Source organism: Macaca mulatta, chromosome 3 (genome assembly GCF_049350105.2).
Source record: "Macaca mulatta isolate MMU2019108-1 chromosome 3, T2T-MMU8v2.0, whole genome shotgun sequence".
Classification (NCBI taxonomy): Eukaryota; Metazoa; Chordata; class Mammalia; order Primates; family Cercopithecidae; genus Macaca; species Macaca mulatta.
In genome coordinates, this window is record NC_133408.1 from 59,320,096 (window position 1) to 59,345,066 (window position 24,971).

General features: G+C 44.5%; 2 protein-coding genes and 2 non-coding genes across 4 annotated transcripts; 1 reads left to right on the top strand and 3 right to left on the bottom strand.

The window, feature by feature from the left end:
* The first annotated feature begins 2,599 nt into the window (after positions 1-2,599).
* Positions 2,600-11,995, top strand: LOC114676889 (uncharacterized). The gene is made up of 3 exons (XM_077998165.1): positions 2,600-2,630; positions 3,786-4,338; positions 9,769-11,995. The coding sequence occupies exons 1-3, from the start codon at positions 2,600-2,602 to the stop codon at positions 9,965-9,967; spliced, it is 783 nt and encodes a 260-aa protein (XP_077854291.1). The 3' UTR covers positions 9,968-11,995.
* Positions 10,345-24,692, bottom strand: LOC706126 (uncharacterized). The gene is made up of 10 exons (XM_077998166.1): positions 24,679-24,692; positions 23,829-24,242; positions 22,890-22,961; positions 18,236-18,341; positions 16,399-16,523; positions 16,222-16,304; positions 15,308-15,390; positions 12,230-12,927; positions 11,560-11,633; positions 10,345-11,300 (listed from the first exon to the last, which is right to left on the bottom strand). The coding sequence occupies exons 1-4, from the start codon at positions 24,690-24,692 to the stop codon at positions 18,335-18,337; spliced, it is 507 nt and encodes a 168-aa protein (XP_077854292.1). The 3' UTR covers positions 10,345-11,300; positions 11,560-11,633; positions 12,230-12,927; positions 15,308-15,390; positions 16,222-16,304; positions 16,399-16,523; positions 18,236-18,334.
* LOC114677236 (small nucleolar RNA SNORA15) lies at positions 14,369-14,503 on the bottom strand. Its single transcript, XR_003728527.1, has one exon. It is a non-coding gene; the product is annotated as a small nucleolar RNA SNORA15 (small nucleolar RNA).
* On the bottom strand, positions 19,128-19,261 carry LOC114677244 (small nucleolar RNA SNORA22). The gene has a single exon (XR_003728535.1). It is a non-coding gene; the product is annotated as a small nucleolar RNA SNORA22 (small nucleolar RNA).
* Positions 24,693-24,971: the final 279 nt, after the last annotated feature.

Genomic DNA, 24,971 nt, shown 5'->3' on the forward strand with positions numbered 1-24,971 from the left:
GAGAGACAGAGGCAGATGAGTTTCGCTTTCTCCACTGGATTGTGACGGCCTCCAAGGAGACAAAGATCTGCTTATGAAGGCAGCGGACAGTGAGCAACTGGGGGTGGTTTAACTCTAGATGGATCTGCAGTGCCTGGATGGGATCTGTCTCAGACAGAGCTCAGTTCTGCAGGTCACTTCAGGCATGGAAAGGTCACAGCTACCAAGTGTAGGAGTCTGGATTCAAAGCCAACAGCATGACTCCAAAGTCCCTGCCCTAGCCCCTGGACCACCCACCTCTCAGAGTCACCCTTGCAAGCTCATCAGATGCTCAGGCCAGCAGCACAGCTGGCCAGGGCAAGGGAAACTTGGGGAACCTCAGAGGACCCCTAGGTATTCCAACCTAATCCTGGCACCACTGCCCCTCACCATCCTTCTTCCTGCGTTAACCTTACCCCCTACACAGAGCCTGGGCCACTTAACTTGGCATCAAACAGATGCCTCAATAAATCAGAGTCTGATCTTCTTGAAAAAAAAAAAAAAAGACTTAACAGATACACAGTTGCAAGTTAGAATACTAAAGAACATAAACATACAACAACTTAATGAACATATAAATTCAATATATAGCCAATCATTGTAACTATGACATAATAGAATATTAAAATACTATTTTCAACATGTATACAAGCTTAATGATCTATTTATATCCAAAATATGAATCATCAACATAATTTGCCACTAATATTCAGTCCCTTCACAGGACACATGATCCACTAGGAGTTAACAGATTAGCAGCTGACAGGCAGTGACACACAGCAAAAACGAAAATGAAGAGATGAAATAGCTTTGAAATAAAGAAGGTTTTAAAGCTAAGAGAAACCATTGAATTATTAAGTCATTAGCACTAATTTTGAGTCAACTAACTAATTAATGTGAGATGAAACAATGTCCTATGCTTTGGTAAATTCGAACGATGTTTAAACAATGTCTATAATGTGACTTTCAAAAAGCTCCTGGCTTTACAAAGGTGAGATTATAATGTAGTAATAATGCTAAAGCATGTCCCCCTGCAGATGAGCATGTTGTAACTTTCATCAGTCACACTGAGAGTCCAGAAGATGAAGGAAAAGGTCGTGGATTTCACTGAGAACTTACCAGAGTTGAACTCCCTCACTTTCTGTTGCCCAACATTGGCAGGTTCTGGAACTGGTGGCTGTGGTGGCTCGTTGGTCTTTGGTCTCTTAGAAGATGGAGAATCATCATCATCTTGAAAAAGAAAATGGTCATTACTGAAGGAATCATCTTAGGTTACAGCCACCTCCTAGTCAATTCCCAACATTCAAAAGGTAAGTGGCTTTAAAACTATTTTGAGTATTAATAATTATTCCTGTATTATGATCATTAGCATACCTTTTTCTAGTTGCATCTGAAATTTTATTTTTTTGGGATGTGCTCGAGTGAATACTGTTTTATCCTCTGTCTTGCTTCATTATTTTTTAGTTTGCTTCATTTGAATCATCATTACAAATCTCCCCTTGCCCTCAAATAACTCTGAAATTGCTGCCAAGAACTATATTCTATTTTAAGGCTTTTCAGAAAAAACTTTCAACAAAGACAGCCACCTAAAGTTATACAAATACAGAAGAAAGGGGATATAATAAAGCTTAGACTGGAAAAAATATTTAAGCTTATACAAAATTCAAGCATACATAAACAAGGGAAGCTGGATAATTGTATGTTCAAATACTTTTAATAAGTGCAAAACGTATATGCTTAAAGAAATAGGGCTGGCCGGGCGTGTTGGCTCATGCCTGTAATTCCAACACTTTGGGAGGCCAAGGCAGGCAGATCACTTGAGGTCAGGAATTCAAGACCATCCTGGCCAACATGGTGAATGAAACCCCATCTCTACTAAAAATACAAAAATTAGGCTGGGCGTGGTGGCTCACACCTGTAATTCCAGCACTTTGGGAAGCTGAGGTGGGCGGATCACCTGAGGTCGGGAGTTCAAGATCAGCCTGACTAACATGGAGAAACCCTCTCTCTATTAAAAATACAAAATTAGCCAGGTATGGTGGCACATGCATGTAATCCCAGCTACTCAGGAGACTGAGGCAGGAGAATCACTTGAACCCAGGAGACGGAGGTTGCAGTAAGCCGAGATGATGACATTGTACTCTAGCCTGGGCAACAAGAGCAAACTCTGTCTCAAAAACAAAAACAAAAACAAAAACAAAAAAATATTAGCCAGATGTGGTGGCGCCTGTAATCCCAGCTATCTGGGCAGCTGAGGCAGGAGAATCGCTTGAACCCAGGAGATGGTAGTTATGGTAAGCTGAGATCGTGCCACTTTACTCCAGCCCGGGTAACAGAACGAGACCCTGTCTCAAAAAAAATAGGGCTATATTATTTATGAAACAGATACTGTTGACTCAGTCACCAGAAAGCCAAGGTCGCCAACATTAGACAAATTCGCTGGAGGACCTATGTATGTGCTTTGAAAGACAAAACTGCTTTTGTAAAGAATACTGTATTTTAGAAAAACATAATCACATTAACAACTAATAACACTGTAAAATTAACTATCTAGAGACATAATCTCATTCTATTGCTCAGGATGGAGAGCAGTGGGATGATCAAAGCTCACTGTAGCCTTCAGCTCCTGGCCTCAAGTGATCCTCCTGCCTCAGCCTCTTAAGTAGTTTGGGCCACAGGTGGACACAGGTGCACCTGACTCTTTTTTGCTTGTTTTGTAGAAGCAGGGTTTCACTACATTGCCCAGGCTGGTCTCAAGCTCTGGAGTCTCGCTCTGTCGCCCAGACTGGGGTGCAGTGGTGCGATCTCGGCTCACTGCAACCTCCGCCTCCTGGGTTCAAGAGATTCTCCTGTCTTAGCCTCCCGAGTAGCTGGGACTACAGGCATGCGCCATCATGCCTGGCTAATTTTGTATTTTTAGTAGAGATAGGGTTTCTCCATGTTGGTCAGGCTGGTCTTGAACTAACCTCAGGTGATCCGCCCACCTCAGCTCCCCAAAATGCTTTGATTACAAGTGTGAGCCACCACACCAGGCCTAATTTTTGTATTTTTTGTAGAGACTGGGTTTCACCAAGTTGGCAAGGATGGTCTCGAACTCCTGACCTCAGGTGATCCACCCGCCTCAGCCTCCCAAAGTGTTGGGATTACAGGCGTGAGCCACCGCACTTTCTTATGTTATTAAATAGCCCAGGAGGGTGCGGTGGCTCAGGCCTGTAATCCCAACAACTTTAAAGGCCAAGGTGAAAACATGCTTGAACCCAGGAGTTAGAGACCGGCCTGGGCAACATAGCAAGACCCCCATCTCTACAAAACACACAAAAATTAGGCCAGGTGAGCACGGCGTCCGGCTAATTTTTGTATCTTTTGTAGAGATGGGGTTGTGTCATGCTGCCCAGGCCCGTCTTGAACTTCTAAGCCCAAGCTATTCTCCTGCCTTGGCCTCCCAAAGTGCTGGAATAACAGGGCCCAGGCAGCCTCATGTTTTCTTTAAGCAGTCCCTCCCGGTTGTACACTTGGATAGTTTTTCTTTTTTTTTTAAATACAGGGTTTACCTCATTCTCGCAGGCAGGAGTTCTGTGGTGGGATCATAGCTCACTGGAGCCTTGAACCTTGGTGTTCAAGTAGCTGGGAGGCTGAGGTTGGACTACAGAGATGGGGTTGCGCCATATTGCTAGGCTGCTCTTGGCCTGAAGGGATCCTCCCACCCCGGCCGCGCCCGGACATTCTTTTCTATTTTTGACCGACATAAATACTGCGCTGGGTGGGAGTTTATCAGCTACCCCTTTCCAGCCCGCAACACACAAGAACTGGCCGAGAGGTCGCCGTTACCAGGCTCCACTCTGAGAAGACTGCCCAGCTCCAGGCACTGCCCGTGACGTGGCAGAAGACCCGCCCCTGTGACGTCACCGAAGGCACCCCCCCCCCCCCCACCAAGAAGGCGCAAAGGCCCGCCCCTCACGCGGAGCCAATCGGAACTCGAGGTGGGAGTGCTGGGTCTTCCAGGAGCGCGCTTGCGCGCGAGGGTGACTACCGGCGGCCGGCTGGTATGTCATGTCCGCAGGCTTCAACCCAGCGGCCGCCACCCATAAGCTACCAGGAGGAGCTTTACCACCACCTGGACTACTATACCTGCCTGACTTCCCGGCCTGCGGGGTCCGCGCAGCAAAGACCTGACGCTACTGGAGCAGGCGCTGTGCACCTACCGGCTGGCGCCTGGTGGGTACCAGCGCAAGGTCGCCCAGAAGCTCCTCAATGGCCGGCGCAAGCGCCAGCCAGCACCAGCTGCAGCCCGGGCGGCGAACTCGCCTCAGCTGAGCCTGGGTACGTGCACCCCCCAACACTTCCCCCAGCCAGGTTTCGGGAACCTCGGGAGCGTCCCCCACTGCCCGGTGCCACTGGTGCTGGGCAGGGAGGGTTGGCCCCATCTGAGGCTGTCCTGTATTAGGGAGCTGCACCAGCTTGACCTCTGACTGCCGTTGCAATAGCATTAAAACCTTTGGAACTTTGTAGGTGGGTAGAAGGGGCTAGGAAACAAAGAAAACATCTTTTTAAAAATTTATATAAGAGATTGGCCGGGCGCAGTGGCTCACACCTATAATGCCAGCACTTTGTGAGGCCGAGGTGGGTGGATCACGAGGTCAGGAGTTGAAGACCAGCCTGGCCAGCGTGGTGAAACCCCGCCTCTACTAAAAATACAGAAATTAGCTGGGCCTGGTGGCGGGCGCCTGTAATCCCAGCTACTCGGGAGGCTGAGGCAGAGAATTGCTTGAACCCGGGAGGCGGAGGTTGTAGTGAGCCGAGATTGCGCCTTTGCACTCCAGCCTGGGCAACAAGAGCAAAACTCCGTCTCTAAATAAGTAAGTAAGTAAGGAGAGAGAGAGAGAGAGAGAGAGAGAACGAAAAGAAAAGAAAAGAAAAAAAGAAAGAAAGAAAGAAAAAAGCAAGTAAGTAAATAAATAAGATTTTCAAGGCCGGGCATGGTGGGTCACACCTAAATAAGCAAATAAATTGGACTTTCAAGGCCAGGCATAGGGGGTCATACCTATAATCCCAGCACTTTGGGAGGCCCAGGCAGAAGGATTGCTTGAGCCCAGGAGTTCGAGACTAGTCTGGGCAACAGGGCAAAATCCTGTCTCTACCAAAAGCACAAGATAAGCTGGGCATTGTAGTGCGCACCTGTATTCTGAGCTACTCAGGAGGCTGAGATGGGAGGATGGTTTGAGCCCGGGAGACAGAGGCTGCAGTGACCTGAGATCGTACCACTGAACTTCAGCCTGGGTGACGAGCCAGACCCTGTCTCAAAATAATAATAATAATAATAATAAATTCATACAGTTTAGTATGGTTTAGTAAGTTTCAGCAGGCAGATTGTCAGGGTAAGATGGATTGTTATATATATACTTACATATATAACAATATGTATATTTATATACTTATTTATTTTAGCAGAGATAGGGTCTCCCTATGTTGCCAGGCTGGTCTCAGACTCCTGAGCTCAAGCAATCCTCCTGCCTTGGCTTCCTAAAGTGCTCACATTGCAGGTGTGAGCGACCACACCTGGCCTATAAGGGGAATTTAAGGGACTCTCTACTATGATGTCCCTTCTCCCAGTCCCTTTCCCCATGTAGAAGAGGGTTCTGCTGAGTGACTGGCATTTGCTTATATTTCTCAGTGCTATGCACAGTGTAATGGAAAATGCACAGACTGGCTCAAGAGCCCAGGGATTTCAGTTCCAGGCCAAGCTCATCCACTGACTGAGTCAGTCAAACCTCTTTGGATTTCAGATTCTTCATCTGATTAACATAGATAACACTTATCCCATAGTACACTGCAAAGATGACATGTGATGGTGAACAAGTTAGTTTCCCTTTAAATATTAAGAATTAGGCCAGGTGCAGTGGCTCACACCTGTAACCCCAACACTTTGGGAGGCTGAGGCGAGTGGATCACAAGGTCAGGAGTTCGAGACCAGCCTGGCCAATATGGTGAAACCCCGTCTCTACTAAAAATACAAAAATTAGCTGGGTGTGGTGGTGGGCACCTGTAATCCCAGCTACTTGGGAGGCTGAGGCAAGAGAGTCACTTGAACCCTGGGAGGCGGAGGTTGCAGTGAGCATAATCACACCACTGCACTCTAGCACCTGGGTGACAGAGTGAGACTTGGTTTCAAAAAAAAAAAGAAAAAAAGAAAAAAGGATGAGATTGGAGAGGGCCTTCATTCCTCCTAGAAATATGGATTTCACTGTCGCCTACCGCACAGGGCCTTCACCATCTCTGCCGTCTGGAGAATTTATTCCCACCTGGCAGTTGGACCATGCTAGTAGCCTGTCCATTTCCTGCAGAGAAAAGAGAGAGTTATTGGTAATACATGCATATATATAAAACAAGTGATAATATTTGGATCGTATACAATACTCATGATGGTATAACAAAACAAACGTGGAGGCTTAAAAATCTGGCATTAAATTCCTTTTGTGTTTTGTTTGGCTTCACATTCTTGTTCTGTCACTTAATTTGATGGGACACCTTAGACAAATTACTTAATCTGAGAATCAATTCCTTTTCTTTTTTCTTTTTTTTGTGACAGGATATCACTCGGTTACCCAGGCTGTAGTGCAGTGGCGCAGTCTTGGCTCAGTGCAACCTCTGCCCCCGTGGGCTCAAGCAATCCTCCCACCTCAGCCTCCTAAGTAGCTGGGACCACAAGTGTGCACCACCATGCCTGGCTAATTTTTGTATTTTTTGTAGAGATGGGATTTTGTCATGTTACCCAGGCTGGTCTCAAACTCCTGGGATCAAGTGATCCTTCCACCTCAGCCTCCCAAAGTGCTGGGATTACAGGTATGAGCCAACACGCCTGGCTGAGATTCAATTTCTTCATCTGAAAAATGGGGATATCTATGGACAACTGTAGCTTGTTCATAAAAGAAAAAAAAAATAAGTAACACGGAACCAGGTGCAATGGCTCAGGGACAGGGTGCAGAGGCTAAGGCAGGAGGATTGCTTGAGCCCAGGAGTTCAAGGTTGCAATGAGCTATGATCATGTCACTGCACTCCAGCCTGGGTGACAGAGTAAGACCCTGTCTCAAAAAATAAAAAATAAAAAGATAGAAATAAAATAGCATGGGTGAAATGTTGAGCACACGATAGATTTGCACTTACCTCTTTCTTCCTCTACACAAACCCTTGCCCCAGCTAGGCAAATTTAGACACTCTACCCTAAAATACATTTAGCACTTTCTACCCATCCTTCTGCTCTTGCTGTTTCTCTGCCTCTTCCTCTCCACTTACTGAACTCTTATCAGTTCTTAATGATTCTCACCATTATATGCTCCAGAAGGGAAGTATATAATACATATATTTTTGACAGTATATCCCTGGCCCCTGCCATAAATGTGCAATGATTATCACCAAATAGTTAAATGAGCACCTTTAGACTTGTTTGAATGCCTAAGAAAAATGATAGAATTAAAAAGGACTGGCCAGGCATGGTGGCTCACGTCTTGGAATCCCAGCACTTTGGGAGGCCGAGGCGGGCAGATCACCTGAGTGCAAGAGTTAGAGACCAGCTTGGCCAACATGGTGAAAACCCGTCTCTACTAAAAATACAATAATTAGCCAGGCGTGGTGTCAGGTGCCTGTAATCCCAGGTACTCAGGAGGCTGAGGCAGGAGAATTGCTTGAATCTGGGAGGCGGAGGTTGCAGTGAGCCAAGATCATGCCACTGCATTCCAGCCTGGGTGACAAGAGCAAGACTCCGTCTCAAAAAAAAAAAAGAAAAAAAAATTAGGCATGATGGTGCACACCAGTAATCCCAGCTACTGGGGAGGCTGAGGCAGGAGAATCACTTGAATCTGGGAGGTTGTAGTGAGCCAAGATTGTGCCGCTGCACTCCAGCTTGGGGGACAGAGTAAGACTCTGTCTCAAATAAAAAAATAAAAAAGGGTCTTTGCTTTAGCCCCCTTTTTCCACAGGAGGAATCCAAGACCCAAAAAAGAAATATGACTTAAAATGCTGGTTAGCAGGAGACAGGACTAGATTCGGGTCTCTTTACCATGTTGTTTCCAACAGGCCACACTAACTCAGCTTGATGCACCACTTCACAGTGTCTTTCCAAGAAAGGATGTCTAAGCACTGTAACTTCTTTCAAGGCAGAGTCCTGGTCTTTTGATGTTCCTCAAGATCCTATCTTTGGCTCTCTTATCCTGACACATTCACACTTATTTCATCCTTTTTTTTTTTTTTTTTTTCTTTGAGGCAGAGCCTCACTCTGTTGCCCAAGCTGGAGTGCAGTGGCAAGATCTCGGCTCACTGCAACCTCTGCCTCCCAGGTTGAAGCAACTCTCCTGTCTCAGCCTCCTTAGTAGCTAAGATTACAGGTACGTGCCACCACGCCCCGCTAATTATTTGTGTTTTTAGTAGAGATGGGGTTTCACCATATTGGCCAGGCTGGTCTTGAACTCCTGACCTCGTAATCCGCCCACCTTGGCCTCTCAAAATGCTGGGATTACAGGCGTGAGCACTGCGCCCGGCCTATTTTCAGTTTCTTCAACAAATATATCTCAAGGGGAAAAAAACGGATCATCCTGGCGTGGTGTCTCAGGCCTGTAATCCCAGCACTTTGGGAAGCTGAGGCAGGGATTGCTTGAGGCCGCAGTGAGCTATGATGGTACCACTGCACTCCAGCCTGGGCAACACGGTGAGACCTTGCCCCCTGCCCCACCAAAAAAACAAATAAATGAGTAAGTAGGGAAATAATCAGATTGAATCAGAATTAAGAACATACAATTGCGGCCGGGCACGGTGGCTCAAGCCTGTAATCCCAGCGCTTTGGGAGGCTGAGACGGGCAGATCATGAGGTCAGGAGATCGAGACCATCCTGGCTACATGGTGAAACCCCGTCTCTACTAAAAAAAATACAAAAAAATAGCCGGGCGAGGTGGCGGGCACCTGTAGTCCCAGCTACTCCGGAGGCTGAGGCAGGAGAATGGCATAAACCCGGGAGGTGGAGCTTGCAGTGGGCTGAGATCCAGCCACTGCACTCCAGCCTGGGCGACAGAGCTAGACTCTGTCTCAAAAAAAAAAAAAAAAAAAAAAGAACATACAATTGCAATGTATGAGATTTTTGTCCCTAATTCAGCCAGCAAACGTTAAAAACCCTTTATGAGATGATAGATGAATTTGAACAGACTGGATATATTATTAAGCAGCACTGTCAGTTTTTTAGGTGAGAAACGGTAATTATTTTTTCATCTAGCTGAAGGTTTAGAATAAAATGGGATACGTCTGGACCCACTTCAAAATGGCTCTAGGAGACGGGGAGACGGGGAGAGTACGATTCCGCAGGAGCAGGACTGGCCACAAACTGGCAGCTCTTTAAGCTGGCCGACAAGTACATGGGGGCGGGGGTCATTCCTTGTTACATTCTCCTCTTTCCCTTTTTTTTTTTTTGCGATGAAGTCTCGCTCTGTCTCCCAGGCTGGAGTGCAGTAGCACAATCTCGGCTCACTGCAACCTCCACCCGCTGGCTTCAAGTGATTCTCCTGTCTCAGCCTCCTGAGTAGCTGGAATTACAGGCCTGTGGCACCATGCCCGGCTAATTTTTTGTATTTTCGTGGAGATGGGGTTTCACCATGTTGGCCAGGCTGGTCTTCAACTCCTGACCTCAAGTGACCCACCCGCCTTGGCCTCCCGAAGTGCTGGAATTATAGGCGAAAGCCACTGCGCCTGGCCTCTCATTCCTTTTTATAGGTTTGAAAGATTCCAGAGCAAGTTGAAAGCACAAGGCAGTGAGGCACCACGCGCACCGAAAGCGACCTCCCCAGCCGGCCGCTGCAGGTGCATCCCGGAAGTGGGCAGAGGGGCCTCAGGCTCAATCCCACCAGGGCGGAGGGCCCCATCCCCTTTCCCAGTGCCCCCGGGTGACCAGCGGTTCAATGACTTAGCTTGAGCCAGGCACCAACCAGGAGCGACAGCAAGGACAGCAGCGGTGATGAACAACCCATGCTGGCATCAGGACTGGCGCACCACGCCACGCACACCCATGGCCCTGCTGCTCATCCGCCCTCAGGCACCAGGGTGGCAGTCGCCCCCTGCACACATGCGCATGCTGCTCCACCACCTGCCCTTCACCCAACAATTCAGCAGGGGGTAACGGACGGAGGCAAGGGGTAGGACTGGCCACCCCACCTGCAGGGCCGCCCAGGGAATTAAGGAAAAGCACGTTGAGGGTCCCTAGAGGCCCCTTCACTACTTTTTAAACCTTTGGACAGTTTACACTACCTTTAAAATTGCATTTGTGCATCATACCATTGCAAGACCACAAAGGAAGTTTCAACTTGACATTTATTGCACACTCACTTCAGGCCAATGCTGAGCCCGCAAAACACACAGCCTAGTAACATCAACGTCACCTTTAAGGACTGCAGAGACAGATCAACAACTATATAAATAATATTGTGGAAACGCAGTTATTTGGGTGAGAAAAATATGACACTAGAGGCTTTGGGATGAGTATCTTGCATAAGCAAAAGTTCAGAAACTTGAAAATACAGTTAGCCTACAAATCTCAAATTTAACCCCATAACTGTAGCCCTTAGTCACCACACCTTCCAGCTCTCTCAACTCCCTTGCCTCTAGTTTACTCCTCTTCCCATTTCCTACAACTTAACTTTGTAGGGGGAGCATTTTAGCAAGGCTATTTCAAAAGCATGAAAAGTCCAACTGATCCAATGAATTTACTCAGAAATTTACACTAACAGGGATGCTCTCAAAATTTTAAATTACTTAAGCTTTATATTAGCATAAAAAATTTAAAACCAAATGCTTAACAATAGGGTACTGTTGAATAATTTAACATACGTCTACATAAAATTAAACTATTAAAATCTGCTTTTCAAGAAATATTTAGTAATGTAGGTAATATATGCTTATCTAACGTGGAATTTTATGTTACTGCTGCTAAAGCAAAACATCCTGTTCACTGGGTGAAAGACCTGCTTTATGTATGTACACTTCAGTGCAATTTTTAAAAAAATACTGTAATTATAATCTCAGAACTTCCGAATTTCAACAGATGCCAGTGTTCTCTTCTTTTCTCATATGGGAAAATTCCTTTGAAACTCATTTGAAGCTTGGACAGACACTCCACAGCTGTATTCCTCAGGATCACTTTGCAGAATCTTCAAGACTCAGAGAGGAAGCTTCAATTCAACCTTTCAGAGAAGGCATTCCAGGCTCACATGATCTTATCAACCAAGAGAATGTTGGTGGCAATCACAGTGCTGAAAGGGGGACAAAAATTAGATGGCTCAGATGATTAAAAGCCCTGATTCGACTCAACTTCCCACTTCCAACTAAGCTGCACACATTACATCCAATTAAATTTCCCCCTTCCCCTCTACACATCAGAGGGTTAGTTCGGTTTCCATACTTTCAGCTGATTACATTGTTCATGGGGGAAAAGGAGCAACTAAACAGGACACACCAAATGAAGAGTATGATGATTCTCTAACAGTTTAGTTTTCAGTTTCCCAAACTTACCAAGAGTGATGAAGCTGTTTCTTGACACAATCGTTATCCCGTAACGCCTACTTCTGCTGCTACCACTGGCTCACCTAGAAGGCAACCAAACCTTAAATAAGGTCAGTCAATAAGAACCAACAATATTGTGTGATTGTGTGTGGCTTTGCTTATCACTGATGACTCATTTCCGCCAGTATTAACTATGAGAATTCAAAGCTTCTCTGTTAGCCCAGTTTTCTACTCTGAACCATGAACCCTGTCCACAATATTTGAGGAGTGTCTGACTTCTACTTAGAAGACCTGAACATCCCTCTCTTCCGGATACATTTCTCTTTACCCACGGTAAAGTATAGTACTGCGACTATAATCTGGCTAAAATGGACTGATCATTTCCCTCATTCCAGAAACCTTTTTTATTAAATAATAATGTTGACAACAATAGGTCTTGCACATACTGCATGGATGTACCTGTTATCTGTCTTCTACTTTGTACTTAATTTGTGTTGTTTTGTTACAGGGGTCTAAGATCAGGGCTGTCACCATTTCATTAGATTTCTAGATCCCCTTTTCTGGCACTATTTGCTATCTTTAGCTGTTTTTCACCCATGAATATAATCACCCAATCTATTTTCTTATCATAGTACTTGATTAAAAACTGAGTAAGGTGGCCAGGTGCGGTGGCTCACACCTGTAATCCCAGCACTTTGGGAGGCAGATCATGAGGTCAGGAGATCGAGACCATCCTGGCTAACACGATGAAACCCCATCTCAACTAAAAATACAAAAAATTAGCCAGGTGTGGTGGTGGGCGCCTGTAGTCCCAGCTACTCAGGAGGCTAAGGCAGGAGAATGGCATGAACCTGGAAGGTGGCACTTGCAAGTGAGCCGAGATCGCGCCACTGCACTCCAGCCTGGGGGATACAGCAAGACTCCGTCTCAAAAAGAAAAAAACAAAAAACAAACAAACAAAAAAAAACCCACTGAGTAAGGCAAATGCAATATGAAAATCCTTCAACAGTAATCTGAACCATCTACCACCACTCAACATCTCCAACAAAATTATCCCAAAATTACTCAGTCTACTCTCTTATTATATCTAATCATTCCATTTTTTATTAATATCCTATTTTATCCCATTTTTAGAACCTAGAGTTCCCTAATAGTACTGGTGTCAAATTGCAAAGCAAAAGATTTTTTTCTGGTCCCCATTTTTAATCTTTCCCGGCTTCAACTCTCATGTATTACATCTAGTTTTCCCTCTACAAAAAGTTGCATTCTCTTACCTGTGTTCAAGTTCACACCCACGAGCTGAACTGATTCTGAATGTTCTGCTTAAATTTTAACTAATGTTTCCTGAAGGTCAGAACCAGAATTCTGAGCAAGAACCTAAAGTAAACAAATTTAATTCTTGAGAAAACAGGAAGTAAGAATTGATAGTTTAAAAAAAAAAAAAAAAAAAAAAAGGCATGGCTGGGCATGGTGGCTCACGCCCATAATCCCAGCACTTTGGGAGGCCCAGGCAGGTGGCTTGTAAGGTCAAGAGATTGAGACTATGCTGGCCAACATGGTGAAACCCTGTCTCTACTAAAAATACAAAAATTAGCTGGGCATTGTGGCACGTACCTGTAGTCCCAGCTAGTCGGGAGGCTGAGGCAGGAGAATTGCTTGAACCTGGGAGGTAGAGGTTGCCGTGAGCCGATATCACGCCACTGCACTCCAGCCTGGGCGACAGAGTGAGACTCTGTCTCAAAAAAAAAAAAAAAAAAGCGCAAAAGCGCAAAAGAAATCTCAGCTGGATGCAGTGGCTCACGCCTGTAATCCCAGCACTTTGGGAGGCCAAGGCAGGTGGATCACCTGAGGCCAGGAGTTTGAGACCATTCTGGCCAACATGGTGAAACCCCATCTCTACTAAAAATACAAAAAAATACCTAGCCAGGTGTGGTGGCAGGTGTCTGTAATTACAGCTACTGGGGAGGCTGAGGTTGCAGTGGGCCGAGATCACACCACTGCGCTCCAGCCTAGACAACAAAAGCAAAACTCGCAAAGTTCTCAAAAAACAACAACAAAAAAACCACAAAAATCTATTGCATGAAGACAGAACATTTATGTTCCCTTCAGAGAATAACCAGACACAAGTTACTGATAACTCTCTCATCTACCCCAAAGCAAGCAGCAATACACCAGTCATAAACTATACTTCAAAATTAGTATATAATAGAAAACAATGATATCAGTTTAACTAAAACCAAAACAAAAAGCAAGTTTGTACTCAGCAAATATTAAACTACAGGTTCTCTCTTGCCATCTGAAACGTCAGCTATTTAGGCCTCCCAGAGAAACCAAATACATCTGGATGATGAGCGATACCTGTTCTAGAGTCAGGAAGAAAACTGATCAAACTTGCTTATCCAAAATCCACATTATCAATAAAGACTACATTATCAAAAAGGTTTGATGAGCTGAATCTTCTGGAAGATTGACTGTTTAAGGCATGTACACCTTGGGAATAAAACGAGCAACGCATCAGCAAATGCTTGGACTCCAAGCTGTGCCCTGCCCTTAACACTGAGCTTATATTTAATCACACAGCCTGTTGAATGGGGAAAAAAAAAATACTAAGAAAACTGTAGGACTAATTTTATGAATAACAAAATACACATATGAAAGCCATTACTTCCTTACAAATTCACTATGACCACATCAATTTAAGTGCTGCATTTGAAAGCCACAATACAAGCGACTAACATATCAAATAGGAGAATGGCTCAACCAGAATGGCTTCACTAGCCACTGGCAGCTCTTTCAACAGATCAGTATTAGTTCATTTATTTGTATTCACCTTTAATAATGATACGCTATGAAAAACCTTAGCATACCATCAGTCATTCTAAAGGGAAGACTGCTTTTGCATGGTGTCTGGCTGTGTAAACTACTGATAAAACAACACAGTATTCAGCCATGCTTTTCAGACCAGCAAAACAATATAATAGAACTGAAATATGGTAAGGACCTTACCATCATCAATAGCAATTTTGACAGCCCTCAAGCCATCCCTTACTGCATCTTTGATCTAAGTGTGGGCTTATTTGGTCCTTTGATCAATAATGTGACAGAACGAGAGTTGTTAACACTTCTCAGTAAAGGTGAACTCCCTATGTGTAGAAGAAACATGATTGGGCAAAGAGTGAAGAGAGAAGAGGAACTTACAGAGAATGACGAGCAGCATATTAATAAGGAACAAACTTGATCACATTAAACCAAATTATCTCTTTTTGAAAAATCACATATAAATGTGATTTCCCCCATCAATGGCTTCCCATTACTACACATAAACCTTCAAAATGTATATAAACAAAAATCTGATCCTGAATTTCAATTAATTTTTCTGCTAAAGACTTCCTGAACCAGGCACAGTGGCTCATGCCTGTAATCTCAGCACGTTGGGAGGCTGAGGGTGAAGGACGGCCTGAGCCCAGGAGTTTAAGACCTGCCTGGGCAACACAATACGACCCTGTTTTCTACAAAAATTACACAAAAAAATTAGCCATGCATGGTAGCACATGTCTGTGGTCCCATTTGCTCAGGGGCCTGAAGCAGGAGGATCACTTGAGCCCAGAAGATGAGGCTGCAGTGAGCTGTGATCTGATCACACTCCAGCCTGGGCAGGAGTGAGACCCTATCTCAAACAAACAAAATAAAAATAATTCATGAGCTAAAAAGTTCTATTGCCTTCAAGAAGAAAATACACTTACCAATGTATACTCACATAAAAGTCCTGCATGTCCCAAGCAGTCAGGACTGAGGTCGTCAAAAGAATTCAGGGCCACCCCACCCCAAGCAAGAGTCAGCCTGAAATAGCATTTTAAGGGAGGTGGACAAGCAATGTTACCACTGAAGTTCAAAGAGAAGACAAGTAATTTTTTGGAAGGAATTTTTCAGAATTACACACAAAAATTACATTTTAAAATGTACTTTAACCTAAGCCTTTTAATTTGCCATCAACCAGCTGAAAGCCACTCTCCCCAAGTCAGCAAATGAAATCTAAAAGTAGACAAGAGCTCTTTGTTGGCCAGGCATGGTGGCTCACACCTGTAATCCTGGCACTTTGGGAGGCTGAGGTGGGTGGATCACTTGAGGCCAGGAGTTTGAGACCAGCGTAGCCAACATGGCAAAACCCCATCTCTACTAAAAAAGCAAAACAAAACAATTCAGCGGGCATGGGGGCAGACACCCGTAATCCCAGCTACTTGGGAGGCTGAGGCACGAGAATCCTAGAACTCAGGAAGCGGAAGTTGCAGTGAACCAAGATCATACCACTGCACAACAGAGCAAGACTGTCTCAAAAAAAAATAATATTTTTTAAAAAACCTTTATTGTGGTGAGCTCTTTGGGAGGAGGTATACTGAATTCAGAGACAAAAAGTAAAATAATGTTTACAAGGGGCAAGAGGGAGGGAGAAATGGGGAGTAACTATTTAACGGGTATACAGTTTTAGTTTGTGATGATGAAAAAAATTCTAGAGATGTACAGTGCTGACGGGTGCAAAAAAATGTGAATATAGTTAATGCCAATTAATTATACAGTTGAAAAACCCAAAAATAAAGTATAAGGAGAAAGAATCCCAATTAATTTGCAAAATAAGTAAAAGTCAAATTACTTGGATAAATCTGCTACTCATACCTCTCCATATTTCTCCTTTTAGCTCTGCGCAGAGCGACTACGCCTTCTCTTGAAAGAGCATCTGAGGAAAAGGGGTCAATTCCCTATAACAAAAATAAAAATTAGTTTCAACATCTTCCACCTTAAAAGTAAAAAGGATGATACATACTATTTAGTTTATACAATTTTCATTCTCACCTTTTGATTAATAACAAATCCTTTATCTGAATCACCACAGACTTTCCTTTTCAGTTCTATTATTTAACTCTATCTTCAATGAATTTTCTTTCAGCTTTTATGAGTTTTTCTCTCTCTTCTGCACTCTTGTAAAAAAAAAAAAAAAAGCCAGAATTCACTTCTCTATTAAGAAGGAAAAAAAAGTTACAGAAAGTAGGGAAACATTTATTTTTTGAGAAGAAAATAGCTTCTGAAACTGGATTAGTCCTAAGATTTAACAAACAGTTCACTGAGCTCCAATCCTGCCCCTTGCACATCTTCAGAGGCTGTTTCCTGTAACTCTCCCAAACCAATTTGAGGATTATTGTCCTTACAGTGGGAAATGAAGTTTCACAAAAAAGTATCTCGCCTAAAATACGAAGCTTCTCCATTTCACTGTTAAGGGGCTATAAACTTAAGTTTTTTCATATTCTAACGACATGTTACAAGTGAGGATGTATGCATCCTCCACCCTTTTTTTCTATCAGGATGCTATGCTCCGTGATCCAAAACAAGCCCTCTGATTAAGCTGTTCAAACACACAAAAAATTATGGTTATTGATCTCCAGATGGATGTGTGTTAAACACTGAACTGAGAAGGTATTGATAATTTTCATGCAGTCAGCTTTGTTTCTTGAATTACTTGAAGATCCCATGCTGTACAGAAGTCTGCAGAGATAGTCTCCCTGGTAGGCTGTCCAACTGTGATGACATCCTTTAAAAATATGTTTTCTAGCTGGGCGCGGTGGCTCAAGCCTGTAATCCCAGCACTTTGGGAGGCCGAGACAGGCGGATCACGAGGTCACAAGATCAAGACCATCCTGGCTAATACCGTGAAACCCCGTCTCTACAAAAAAATACAAAAAACTAGCCGGGCGAGGTGGCGGGCGCCTGTAATCCCAGCTACTCGGGAGGCTGAGGCAGGAGAATGGCGTGAACCCGGGAGGCGGAGCTTGCAGTAAACTGATATCCGGCCACTGCAGTCCAGCCTGGGCGGCAGAGCGAGACTCCGTCTCAAAAAAAAAAAAAATGTTTTCTGCCAAGCGCCTGTAATGCCAGCACTTGGGGAGGCAGAGGTGAGAGGACACCTTAATCCCAGGAATTCAAAACCAGCCTAGGCAGCATAGGGAGACTCCATTCTCCACTAAAAGAAGGGAAAAACGAACACAAACATGTTTTCTAACTAAGTGTTTGAAAAAAATTTTTTTAAATTCCTCTGCTGCTTCTCATTATGCTTTGTACCTAGCAATTCAATAAATGCCAAATGACTGATGTTGTTCACTTTTCAGAACAATTCTAACCATAAATACAACATAACATTCACCGTATTTCAGGAGAAAATATTACTAAAAGTAAAAACAATATTCACCAAGCAATTTATCCAACTTATATCTGCAGGTAAATATATAATATTTTATATATCCAAATATATTAAAAATTTTGCCAACAGTATATATTGTACAAAGCACCCTAAATTTCAAAACACATTTTATTCATTTTTTTTTTTGAGATAGAGTTTTGCTCGTCACCCAGGCTGGAGTGCAATGGTATGGTCTTGGCTCACTGCAACCACCGCCTCCCAGGTTCAAGCAATTCTCCTGCCTCAGCCTCCCAAGTAGCTGTGATTACATGCGTCTGCCACCATGCCTGGCTAATTTTTGTAATTTTAGTAGAGACGGGTTTCCCCATGGTGGACAGGTTGGTCTCGAACTCCTGACCTCAGGTGATCCACCCACCTCGGCTTCCCAAAGTGCTGGGATTACATACAGGCGTTAGCCACCACGCCTGACCATTAGTATTTCAGTCTTCTACCACCTACCTTGTATCAGTTTCAGATTTATGTTTCATCTCCATGATCACAAAACCATGAAGAGATCAATAATTTCATCTTTTCTTTTAATGGCCAAAATGGAGCCCACTACAGCCTGCAATAGAAGGATAACCATTAAGTAAATTCAATTTGCGGCAGCAGAAATATGTTGCTTTTCAGAAGGCTAAAGTAGACAGTTTCTTCATTTTACAATCTCTACACTGATTTGTCTTCTTCTATAAGCAGATAGAATACATTATATATAAACAGCTGTTACCTTTCTGAAATCTCAATCTGTAATTCACAAACATTAACATTCCTCCTGGTGTTTCATTAAAAATACTGGTAACTGGAAGCTTTCTAATAACAAAATCTCTACTTTATAATCCTTTTAATGAAAGCTCCAATTTTATAACCTGGTTAGGTATACTATTACTTGAATTTCCTCATTTTACTTTTTAGAGACACAGATTAGGTATCACTGTCACAAAAATGAACCTACATAGCACCTTGTAATTGAAATTGGTAATTATATTCATGTTTCTACTATCAGAGATTTTCTATATAGGTGTACAATAACAGACACACACAAAATTTAATATATATCTCTGTTAAGACATCTGCAAATTCAGCATGAACTTTGGTACAAAGAGATGCTCTGGCCACATCTTTAAGTGTTTCCTTGTCCATCTCTCTGCTTACTTTGACTTCTTCCAAAAACTGAAGGGCCTTTTCCTTCACAACTTCAAATCCTTCAGTGATTATTCTGGGATGAAGGTCCTACAATAAACACACAATAACACTCCCACCTTCAATTAGGTGCAACTATAGTTCATGATAAAGTTCAGATAATTCTTGGAGGGATATTCTGAATCATCATACCTTTGAACACGCAGTAACATAATGTGCTGGCTTTCTGAATACATTTAAAAGGATAAATATTCCTTTCAATGCAGAGGAGAAGAACAGGCAATGCTCTAGCACAGGGTCAAAGCCAAGGGAACTATAAAGCACACTTGGGTGTTCACTGTGCAGACCACCCCGAATCATGCCAAAACCGACACTGTGTCCCAACAGCTCGCAGATGGTAGTGTTATTCTATTTTTTCTATAGGTAATCTCAAACTAATTCACATAATTTACTAATAAAAATAAAGACTGCTCTCTTCTGCCAGGAAATTCTGACAATAGATTCATAGTTCTTGAGGTTTGTTTTAAACCTTGGAACTAGTCAGGGCTAAAAAAGTGGAATTTATCCAAATGTAAGCTTTTAGTTGGCTTTTTCCTAACAAATAAATATACCTAGTCCTAAACATCCCATTTTAAAATCTCAATTATTAATTTACACTAAAGACAGATACAAATCACATAGGCAATTCAACTTGATTATAAAATTATTTTCAGGCCAAAGAAGGTTCCATAACCTGTCCAAGATCACAATTAATTTATTTTAGACCAGGACGAAGACCCAGATTTAAGCCCCCTAATTCTACTCTATGGTCTCAGCTAGTATTAACAACACATCAATTTGTATAAATAAATATCTGACATATCCTATATACAATGAAATATTACAGAAACAAGCTGTGCGCCGGGCGCGGTGGCTCATGCCTATAATCCCAGCACTTTGGGAGGCCAAGATGGGTGGATCACCTGAGGTCAAGAGTTTTGAGCCAGCCTGACCAATGTGGAGAAACCCCATCTCTTACCAAAAATACAAAATTAGCTGGGCGTGGTGGCGCATGCCTGTAATCCCAGCTACTCGGGAGGCTGAGGCTGGGAACTGCTTGAACCCAGGAGGCGGTGGTTGCGGTGAGCCGAGATCACGCCATTGCACTCCAGCCTGGGCAACAAGAGTGAAACCCCATCTCGAAAAACAAAACAAAACAAAAAACAGTTGTGCATACTTCAGAAATGTAGAGATCCGCCTGTTTCAGTAGCTCTCCAATGATTAGGACATTGGAAGTCATACCATCCCCAGTTATATAATCCTGGGCTGCTGCTACCTTTGCTATTAAGGAAGCTGTTGGGTGTTGAATTTGCTGAAAGTAGAAAAAGAATGAATCACTTAAAACAATATGAAGCAGTCTAAATATACCACAAATAAAATGCATGAAGGGCCTCTTTAAGTGCTATCTACTTGAAAAATCTACCCAAGAGTTTGGCTACAAACTGCTAAGATTAAAAAGTCACAATTAGCTATCATGCACATGCAATTATAATGATCAAAACATTTTCATGTGTAATTTATTTCCCAGGTTATCTCTACTTTACAGATGAGGAAGCTTGAGGCTCAGTAAAAGCTGACTCAAGATGACACAGCTAACAGTTAACAGTAACACATAATTTTACATCCTTGCCTCTTTACGGCAAGTATAGGGCTCTAGTGAGAATAAGCCAGGTATCTCCTAAAATGAAAGCTCAGCAGCCTCCACTGTTACTCTGCAATGATCAAATAATTTAAAAGGAAAGGTCAGGTGCGGTAGCTCATGCCTGTAATCCCAGCACTTTGGGAGGCCACTGCAGGTGGATCCTTTGAACTCAGGAATTTGAAACCGGCCTGCGCTACGCGGCAAAATCCTGTCTCAAAAAAACAAAACAAAACAAAACAAAAAAAAACCCGGAAAACATTGTATTTTAGAGGTAAAATGGCATGTCTCCAGTTTAACTTCAAATGATTCAGGGGAAAAATAGAAAAGAAATGGAGCAACATGTAAACAATTGGTGAATCTAGGTAAAGGGTACACACATTATAATCACTATCTTTGTAGGTTTATAATTTTTTCAAAGAAAACTGAAATACAAACTTCTGGAGACTGGAAAGAGGTTCCAGTGGGAGGGGACTTCTAAGGTGGTAGCAACAATTTATTTCCTTTTTTTTTTTTTTTTTTTTTTTGAGACAAAGTCTTGCTCTGTGGCCCAGGCTGGAGTGCAGAGGCCAGATCTCAGCTCACTGCAAGCTCCGCCTCCCGGGATTACGCCATTCTCCTGCCTCAGCCTCCTGAGTAACTGGGACTACAGGCGCCCGCCACCTTGCCCGGCTAGTTTTTTGTATTTTTTAGTAGAGACGGGGTTTCACCGTGTTAGCCAGGATGGTCTCGATCTCCTGACCTCGTGATCTGCCCGTCTCAGCCCCCCAAAGTGCTGGGATTATAGGCTTGAGCCACCGCACCCAGCAACAATTTATTTCTTAACTACAGTGGTGGTTGTGTGTGTCCACTTTATACTTATTTCCTAAATTGTAAATGTTCAATGTGCTTCTCTCATGCTGTATTTCTCACACACTAAAACCCAAATAATTTTTTTTTTTTCATGTCAGTCTCACTCTGTTGCCTAGGCTGGAGAGTGCAGTGGCACAATCTTGGCTCACTGAAACCTCAGCCTCCTAGGTTCAAGCGATCAATTCTCCTGCCTCAGCCTCTGGAGGAGCTGAGACTACAGGCGTGCAGAACCATGCCCGACTAATTTTTGTATTTTTAGTAGAGACAGAGTTTCACCATGTTGGCCAGGGCTGATCGTGAACTCCTGGCCTCAAGTGATCCACCTACCTCGGCCTTTCAAAGTGCTGAGATTACAAGCATGAGCCACAGCACCCAGCCCCCAAACAATTCTGATGTCAAGTTTAACTATGGTTCCACTTTTTTGCTAATGCAGGCCACCATTGAACCCACTAAAAAAAAAAAAAAAACTATACCTCCTAGGTTAGCGAGTCTTTGCTAAACGTATTTCATCTGGATGTTGATGGCATGGTATACTACTAGCAAAACACTAATTATTATTCTGTACTCAAACCAACAGGAAATCATTTCCTTTTCTGGTATTTGAACTGCGAAGTTTTGGGAATTTAGGGATGAGTAAAACACATACTCCCATCAATAATCTCATATTCTCCATCTCTAAGACTTTAAAAATGTTAAAGCAAAGGGATTTCTCTCCCCTCCAGTTGGAGATGGAGATAAGACATTAACAGAGAAATTGCTGTTTTAAAAAGAAAAACCGGCCCGATGCGGTGGCTCACGCCTGGTAATCCCAGCACTTTGGGAGGTTGATTCAGGCGGATCACCTGAAGTCATGAGTTCAAGACCGGCCTGGTCAACATGGTGAAATCCCATCTCTATAAAGAATACAAAAATTAGCTGGGTGTGGTGGAGGGAGCCTGTAATCCCAGCTACTTGGGAAGCTGAGACAGGAGAATCGCTTGAACCCAGGAGGTGGAGGTTGCAGTGAGCCACTGGACTCCAGGTTGGGCGACAGTGAGACTCTGTCTTTAAAAAAAAAAAAAAAAAAGCCATAAAGAGAAAAACTATCCTCATGCATTTTGACCATGTGATTGTGTCAACCACCCTTAATTTTTCAAATTTTATTATAATTAATGTACAATTACAATCCTTTAGCCCAGACTGTGAATGGCAAAAAAGCAGGGATTCAAAGACAGGGCTGTCAGACTCCAGGCACGGTCAGTACTATTACTGATTACATGTCACTTCTGAATGTTCTCCTTCCTTGAAAATGAACATGGTAAATCTTTCTACAAAGCAAAAGTTCTATGGAAAATCAAGACATTTCAGACCTGGCAGAGCACCTCTCACCATTTCGTGAAGCAGCACACTGTGCAGGAACATGCCTGACTAATTTTTGTATTTTTAGTAGAGACCGAGTTTCACCGTGTTGGCCAGGGCTGGTCGTCAACTCCTGTGTCTTTAGTAAGCCTGATGTCTCCAACGCGAGAAACAAGCCTGTTTAAGGGGCAGAAATGAATCAGATTGTGACAAAAACGAAACTAATTAAAACGAAAACTAAATTAAAAAGTCCCATTAGAAAACGGGCTTCTTCGTCCGGCCGGGTGCGGTGGCTCACGCCTGTAAATCCCGGCACTTTGGGAGACCAAGGCGGGTGGATCACGAGGTCAGGATATCGAGACCATCCTGGCTAACACGGTGAAACCCCGTCTCTACTAAAAATACAAAAAAAAAAAAAAAAAAAAAAAAAAAAAATTAGCTGGGCGTGGTGGCGGGCACCTGTAGTCCCAGTTACTGGCGAGGCTGAGGCAGGAGAATGAGGTAAACCCGGGAGGCGGAGCTTGCAGTGAGCCGAGATCATACCATTGCACTCCACCCTGCCTGACAGAGCGAGACTCCGTGTCAAAAAACAAAACCAAAAAAACAAAAATCGGGCTTTTCCCAGATCTCAGGGAGCCGGGGATATGGAGCTAGTTATCAACGAAAACTAAATTAAAAAGTCCCATTAGAAAACGGGCTTTTCCCAGATCTTAGGAAGCCGAGGATATGGAACTAGTTATCTACCGCAGGCTGGAGGGCGGGTGTAGTGCCCACCCCGTCCCCGCAGAGATTGTGCAGAGTCCTCAGGGTGCCTGGAAGTCCCAGAAAGCGGGAAACGCCGCGTACTAGAGCCGCTTTTTTCTCCATGGAGACGGCATCGACGCAGAAAAAAATGGCCGCGTGGTGGGGCTTAGCAGGGAAGAGGACCGGCCCGGGAGGACGCGGGGAAAGGAGGCTGCGGAGCCCCGAGGCGGCGGGCTCGCGTCCGCGGCCCAGGGCCCAGCGCGCGGTGCCCGCCCAGCCCTCCTGCCAGCCCCGCCTTACATGTTGATGGTGTCTTTGGGCCCCAGGTTGGTCCTCAGCACGTCCTGCAGATCCCGCGCCGCGCTGACGTTGACCGCCAGCGCTGCCTGCGCTCGGGCCACCTCTGTCTTGGGGTTCACGGTCTTCGCCGCCGCCACAGCTGCTGCAGAGGAGAAAAAGAAAGCCATGCGGCGAGCGGAGAGCTCAGAGCCGGCGCGCAGTGCACGGGAGGCACTATGCGGTTCTTCCGGAAAAGTTGGCGCGCCCGGCCCGCCCCTAGCGTGCCCGCGCGCCGCCGCCATTGGGCCACGGCCCGTGCGGCGCACGCTCATTGGTTCGCGGCTGCATGGTGCCTGCGGTCCCACCCCTCGCGCCGCCGCTGTGACCGCGGCGTTATTGCGCAAGGCAGCAACCTGTTCCCAGCAGTCAGTGCTACTAGGTTCCGGCGTTGCGGTTCAGTGGGGCGCAGCTTTGCGGACCCAGGAGTTCAGGATGCAGGCGGGGCTTGTGCTCCGCGCGGGGCAGGGCGTATGGTGGGCCTCCTCCCGCCCCTACTCGCGCGTTTTGCTCCTCAGTCTCCTTCTCTTGCTGCTTTCATGGCTTTCATTGGAGCTTTCTGGACCTTGTGCTTGACGGTGCTGCAGGTGCCGTGGGGACACACAAGCTAGTCTGATAAGCACCCTCCCCCAGGATCATGCGGTGCTGTAAGGACTAGCGAAGATGAAGATAGAATGCAAAGTAGAAAGTGCTGGATGCCTTTAGAAAGCTGCAGGACTGGTGCGATGGGAGTTGAGTCGTAAGAACCTGTCTGTCCGTAGGACTCAGGATGCTGCTGAGGCCCTGGGCTTCCATGGTAGATTTGAAAACTCACCCTTGTAGAGTCATGGTGTCCAGCCTTTGAGAGGACTCCCTTTTAAGGTAAATTTCCAAAGAGCTACACAATTGTTTCCAGTATCCAGTGCCCGCCAAATACCAGGGATTCAGTAACACGTGATATTTTACTTTATTATTTTTTTTCTTTTTGCAGACATAGGCCTCACTCTGTTGCCCAGGGTGGTCTCAAATTCCTGAGCTCAAGCGATACTCCTGCGCTTAAGTGATCCTCCCGCCTCGGCCTCCCAAAGTGCTGGGGTTACAGGCGTGAGCCACCGTGCCCGGCTGGTG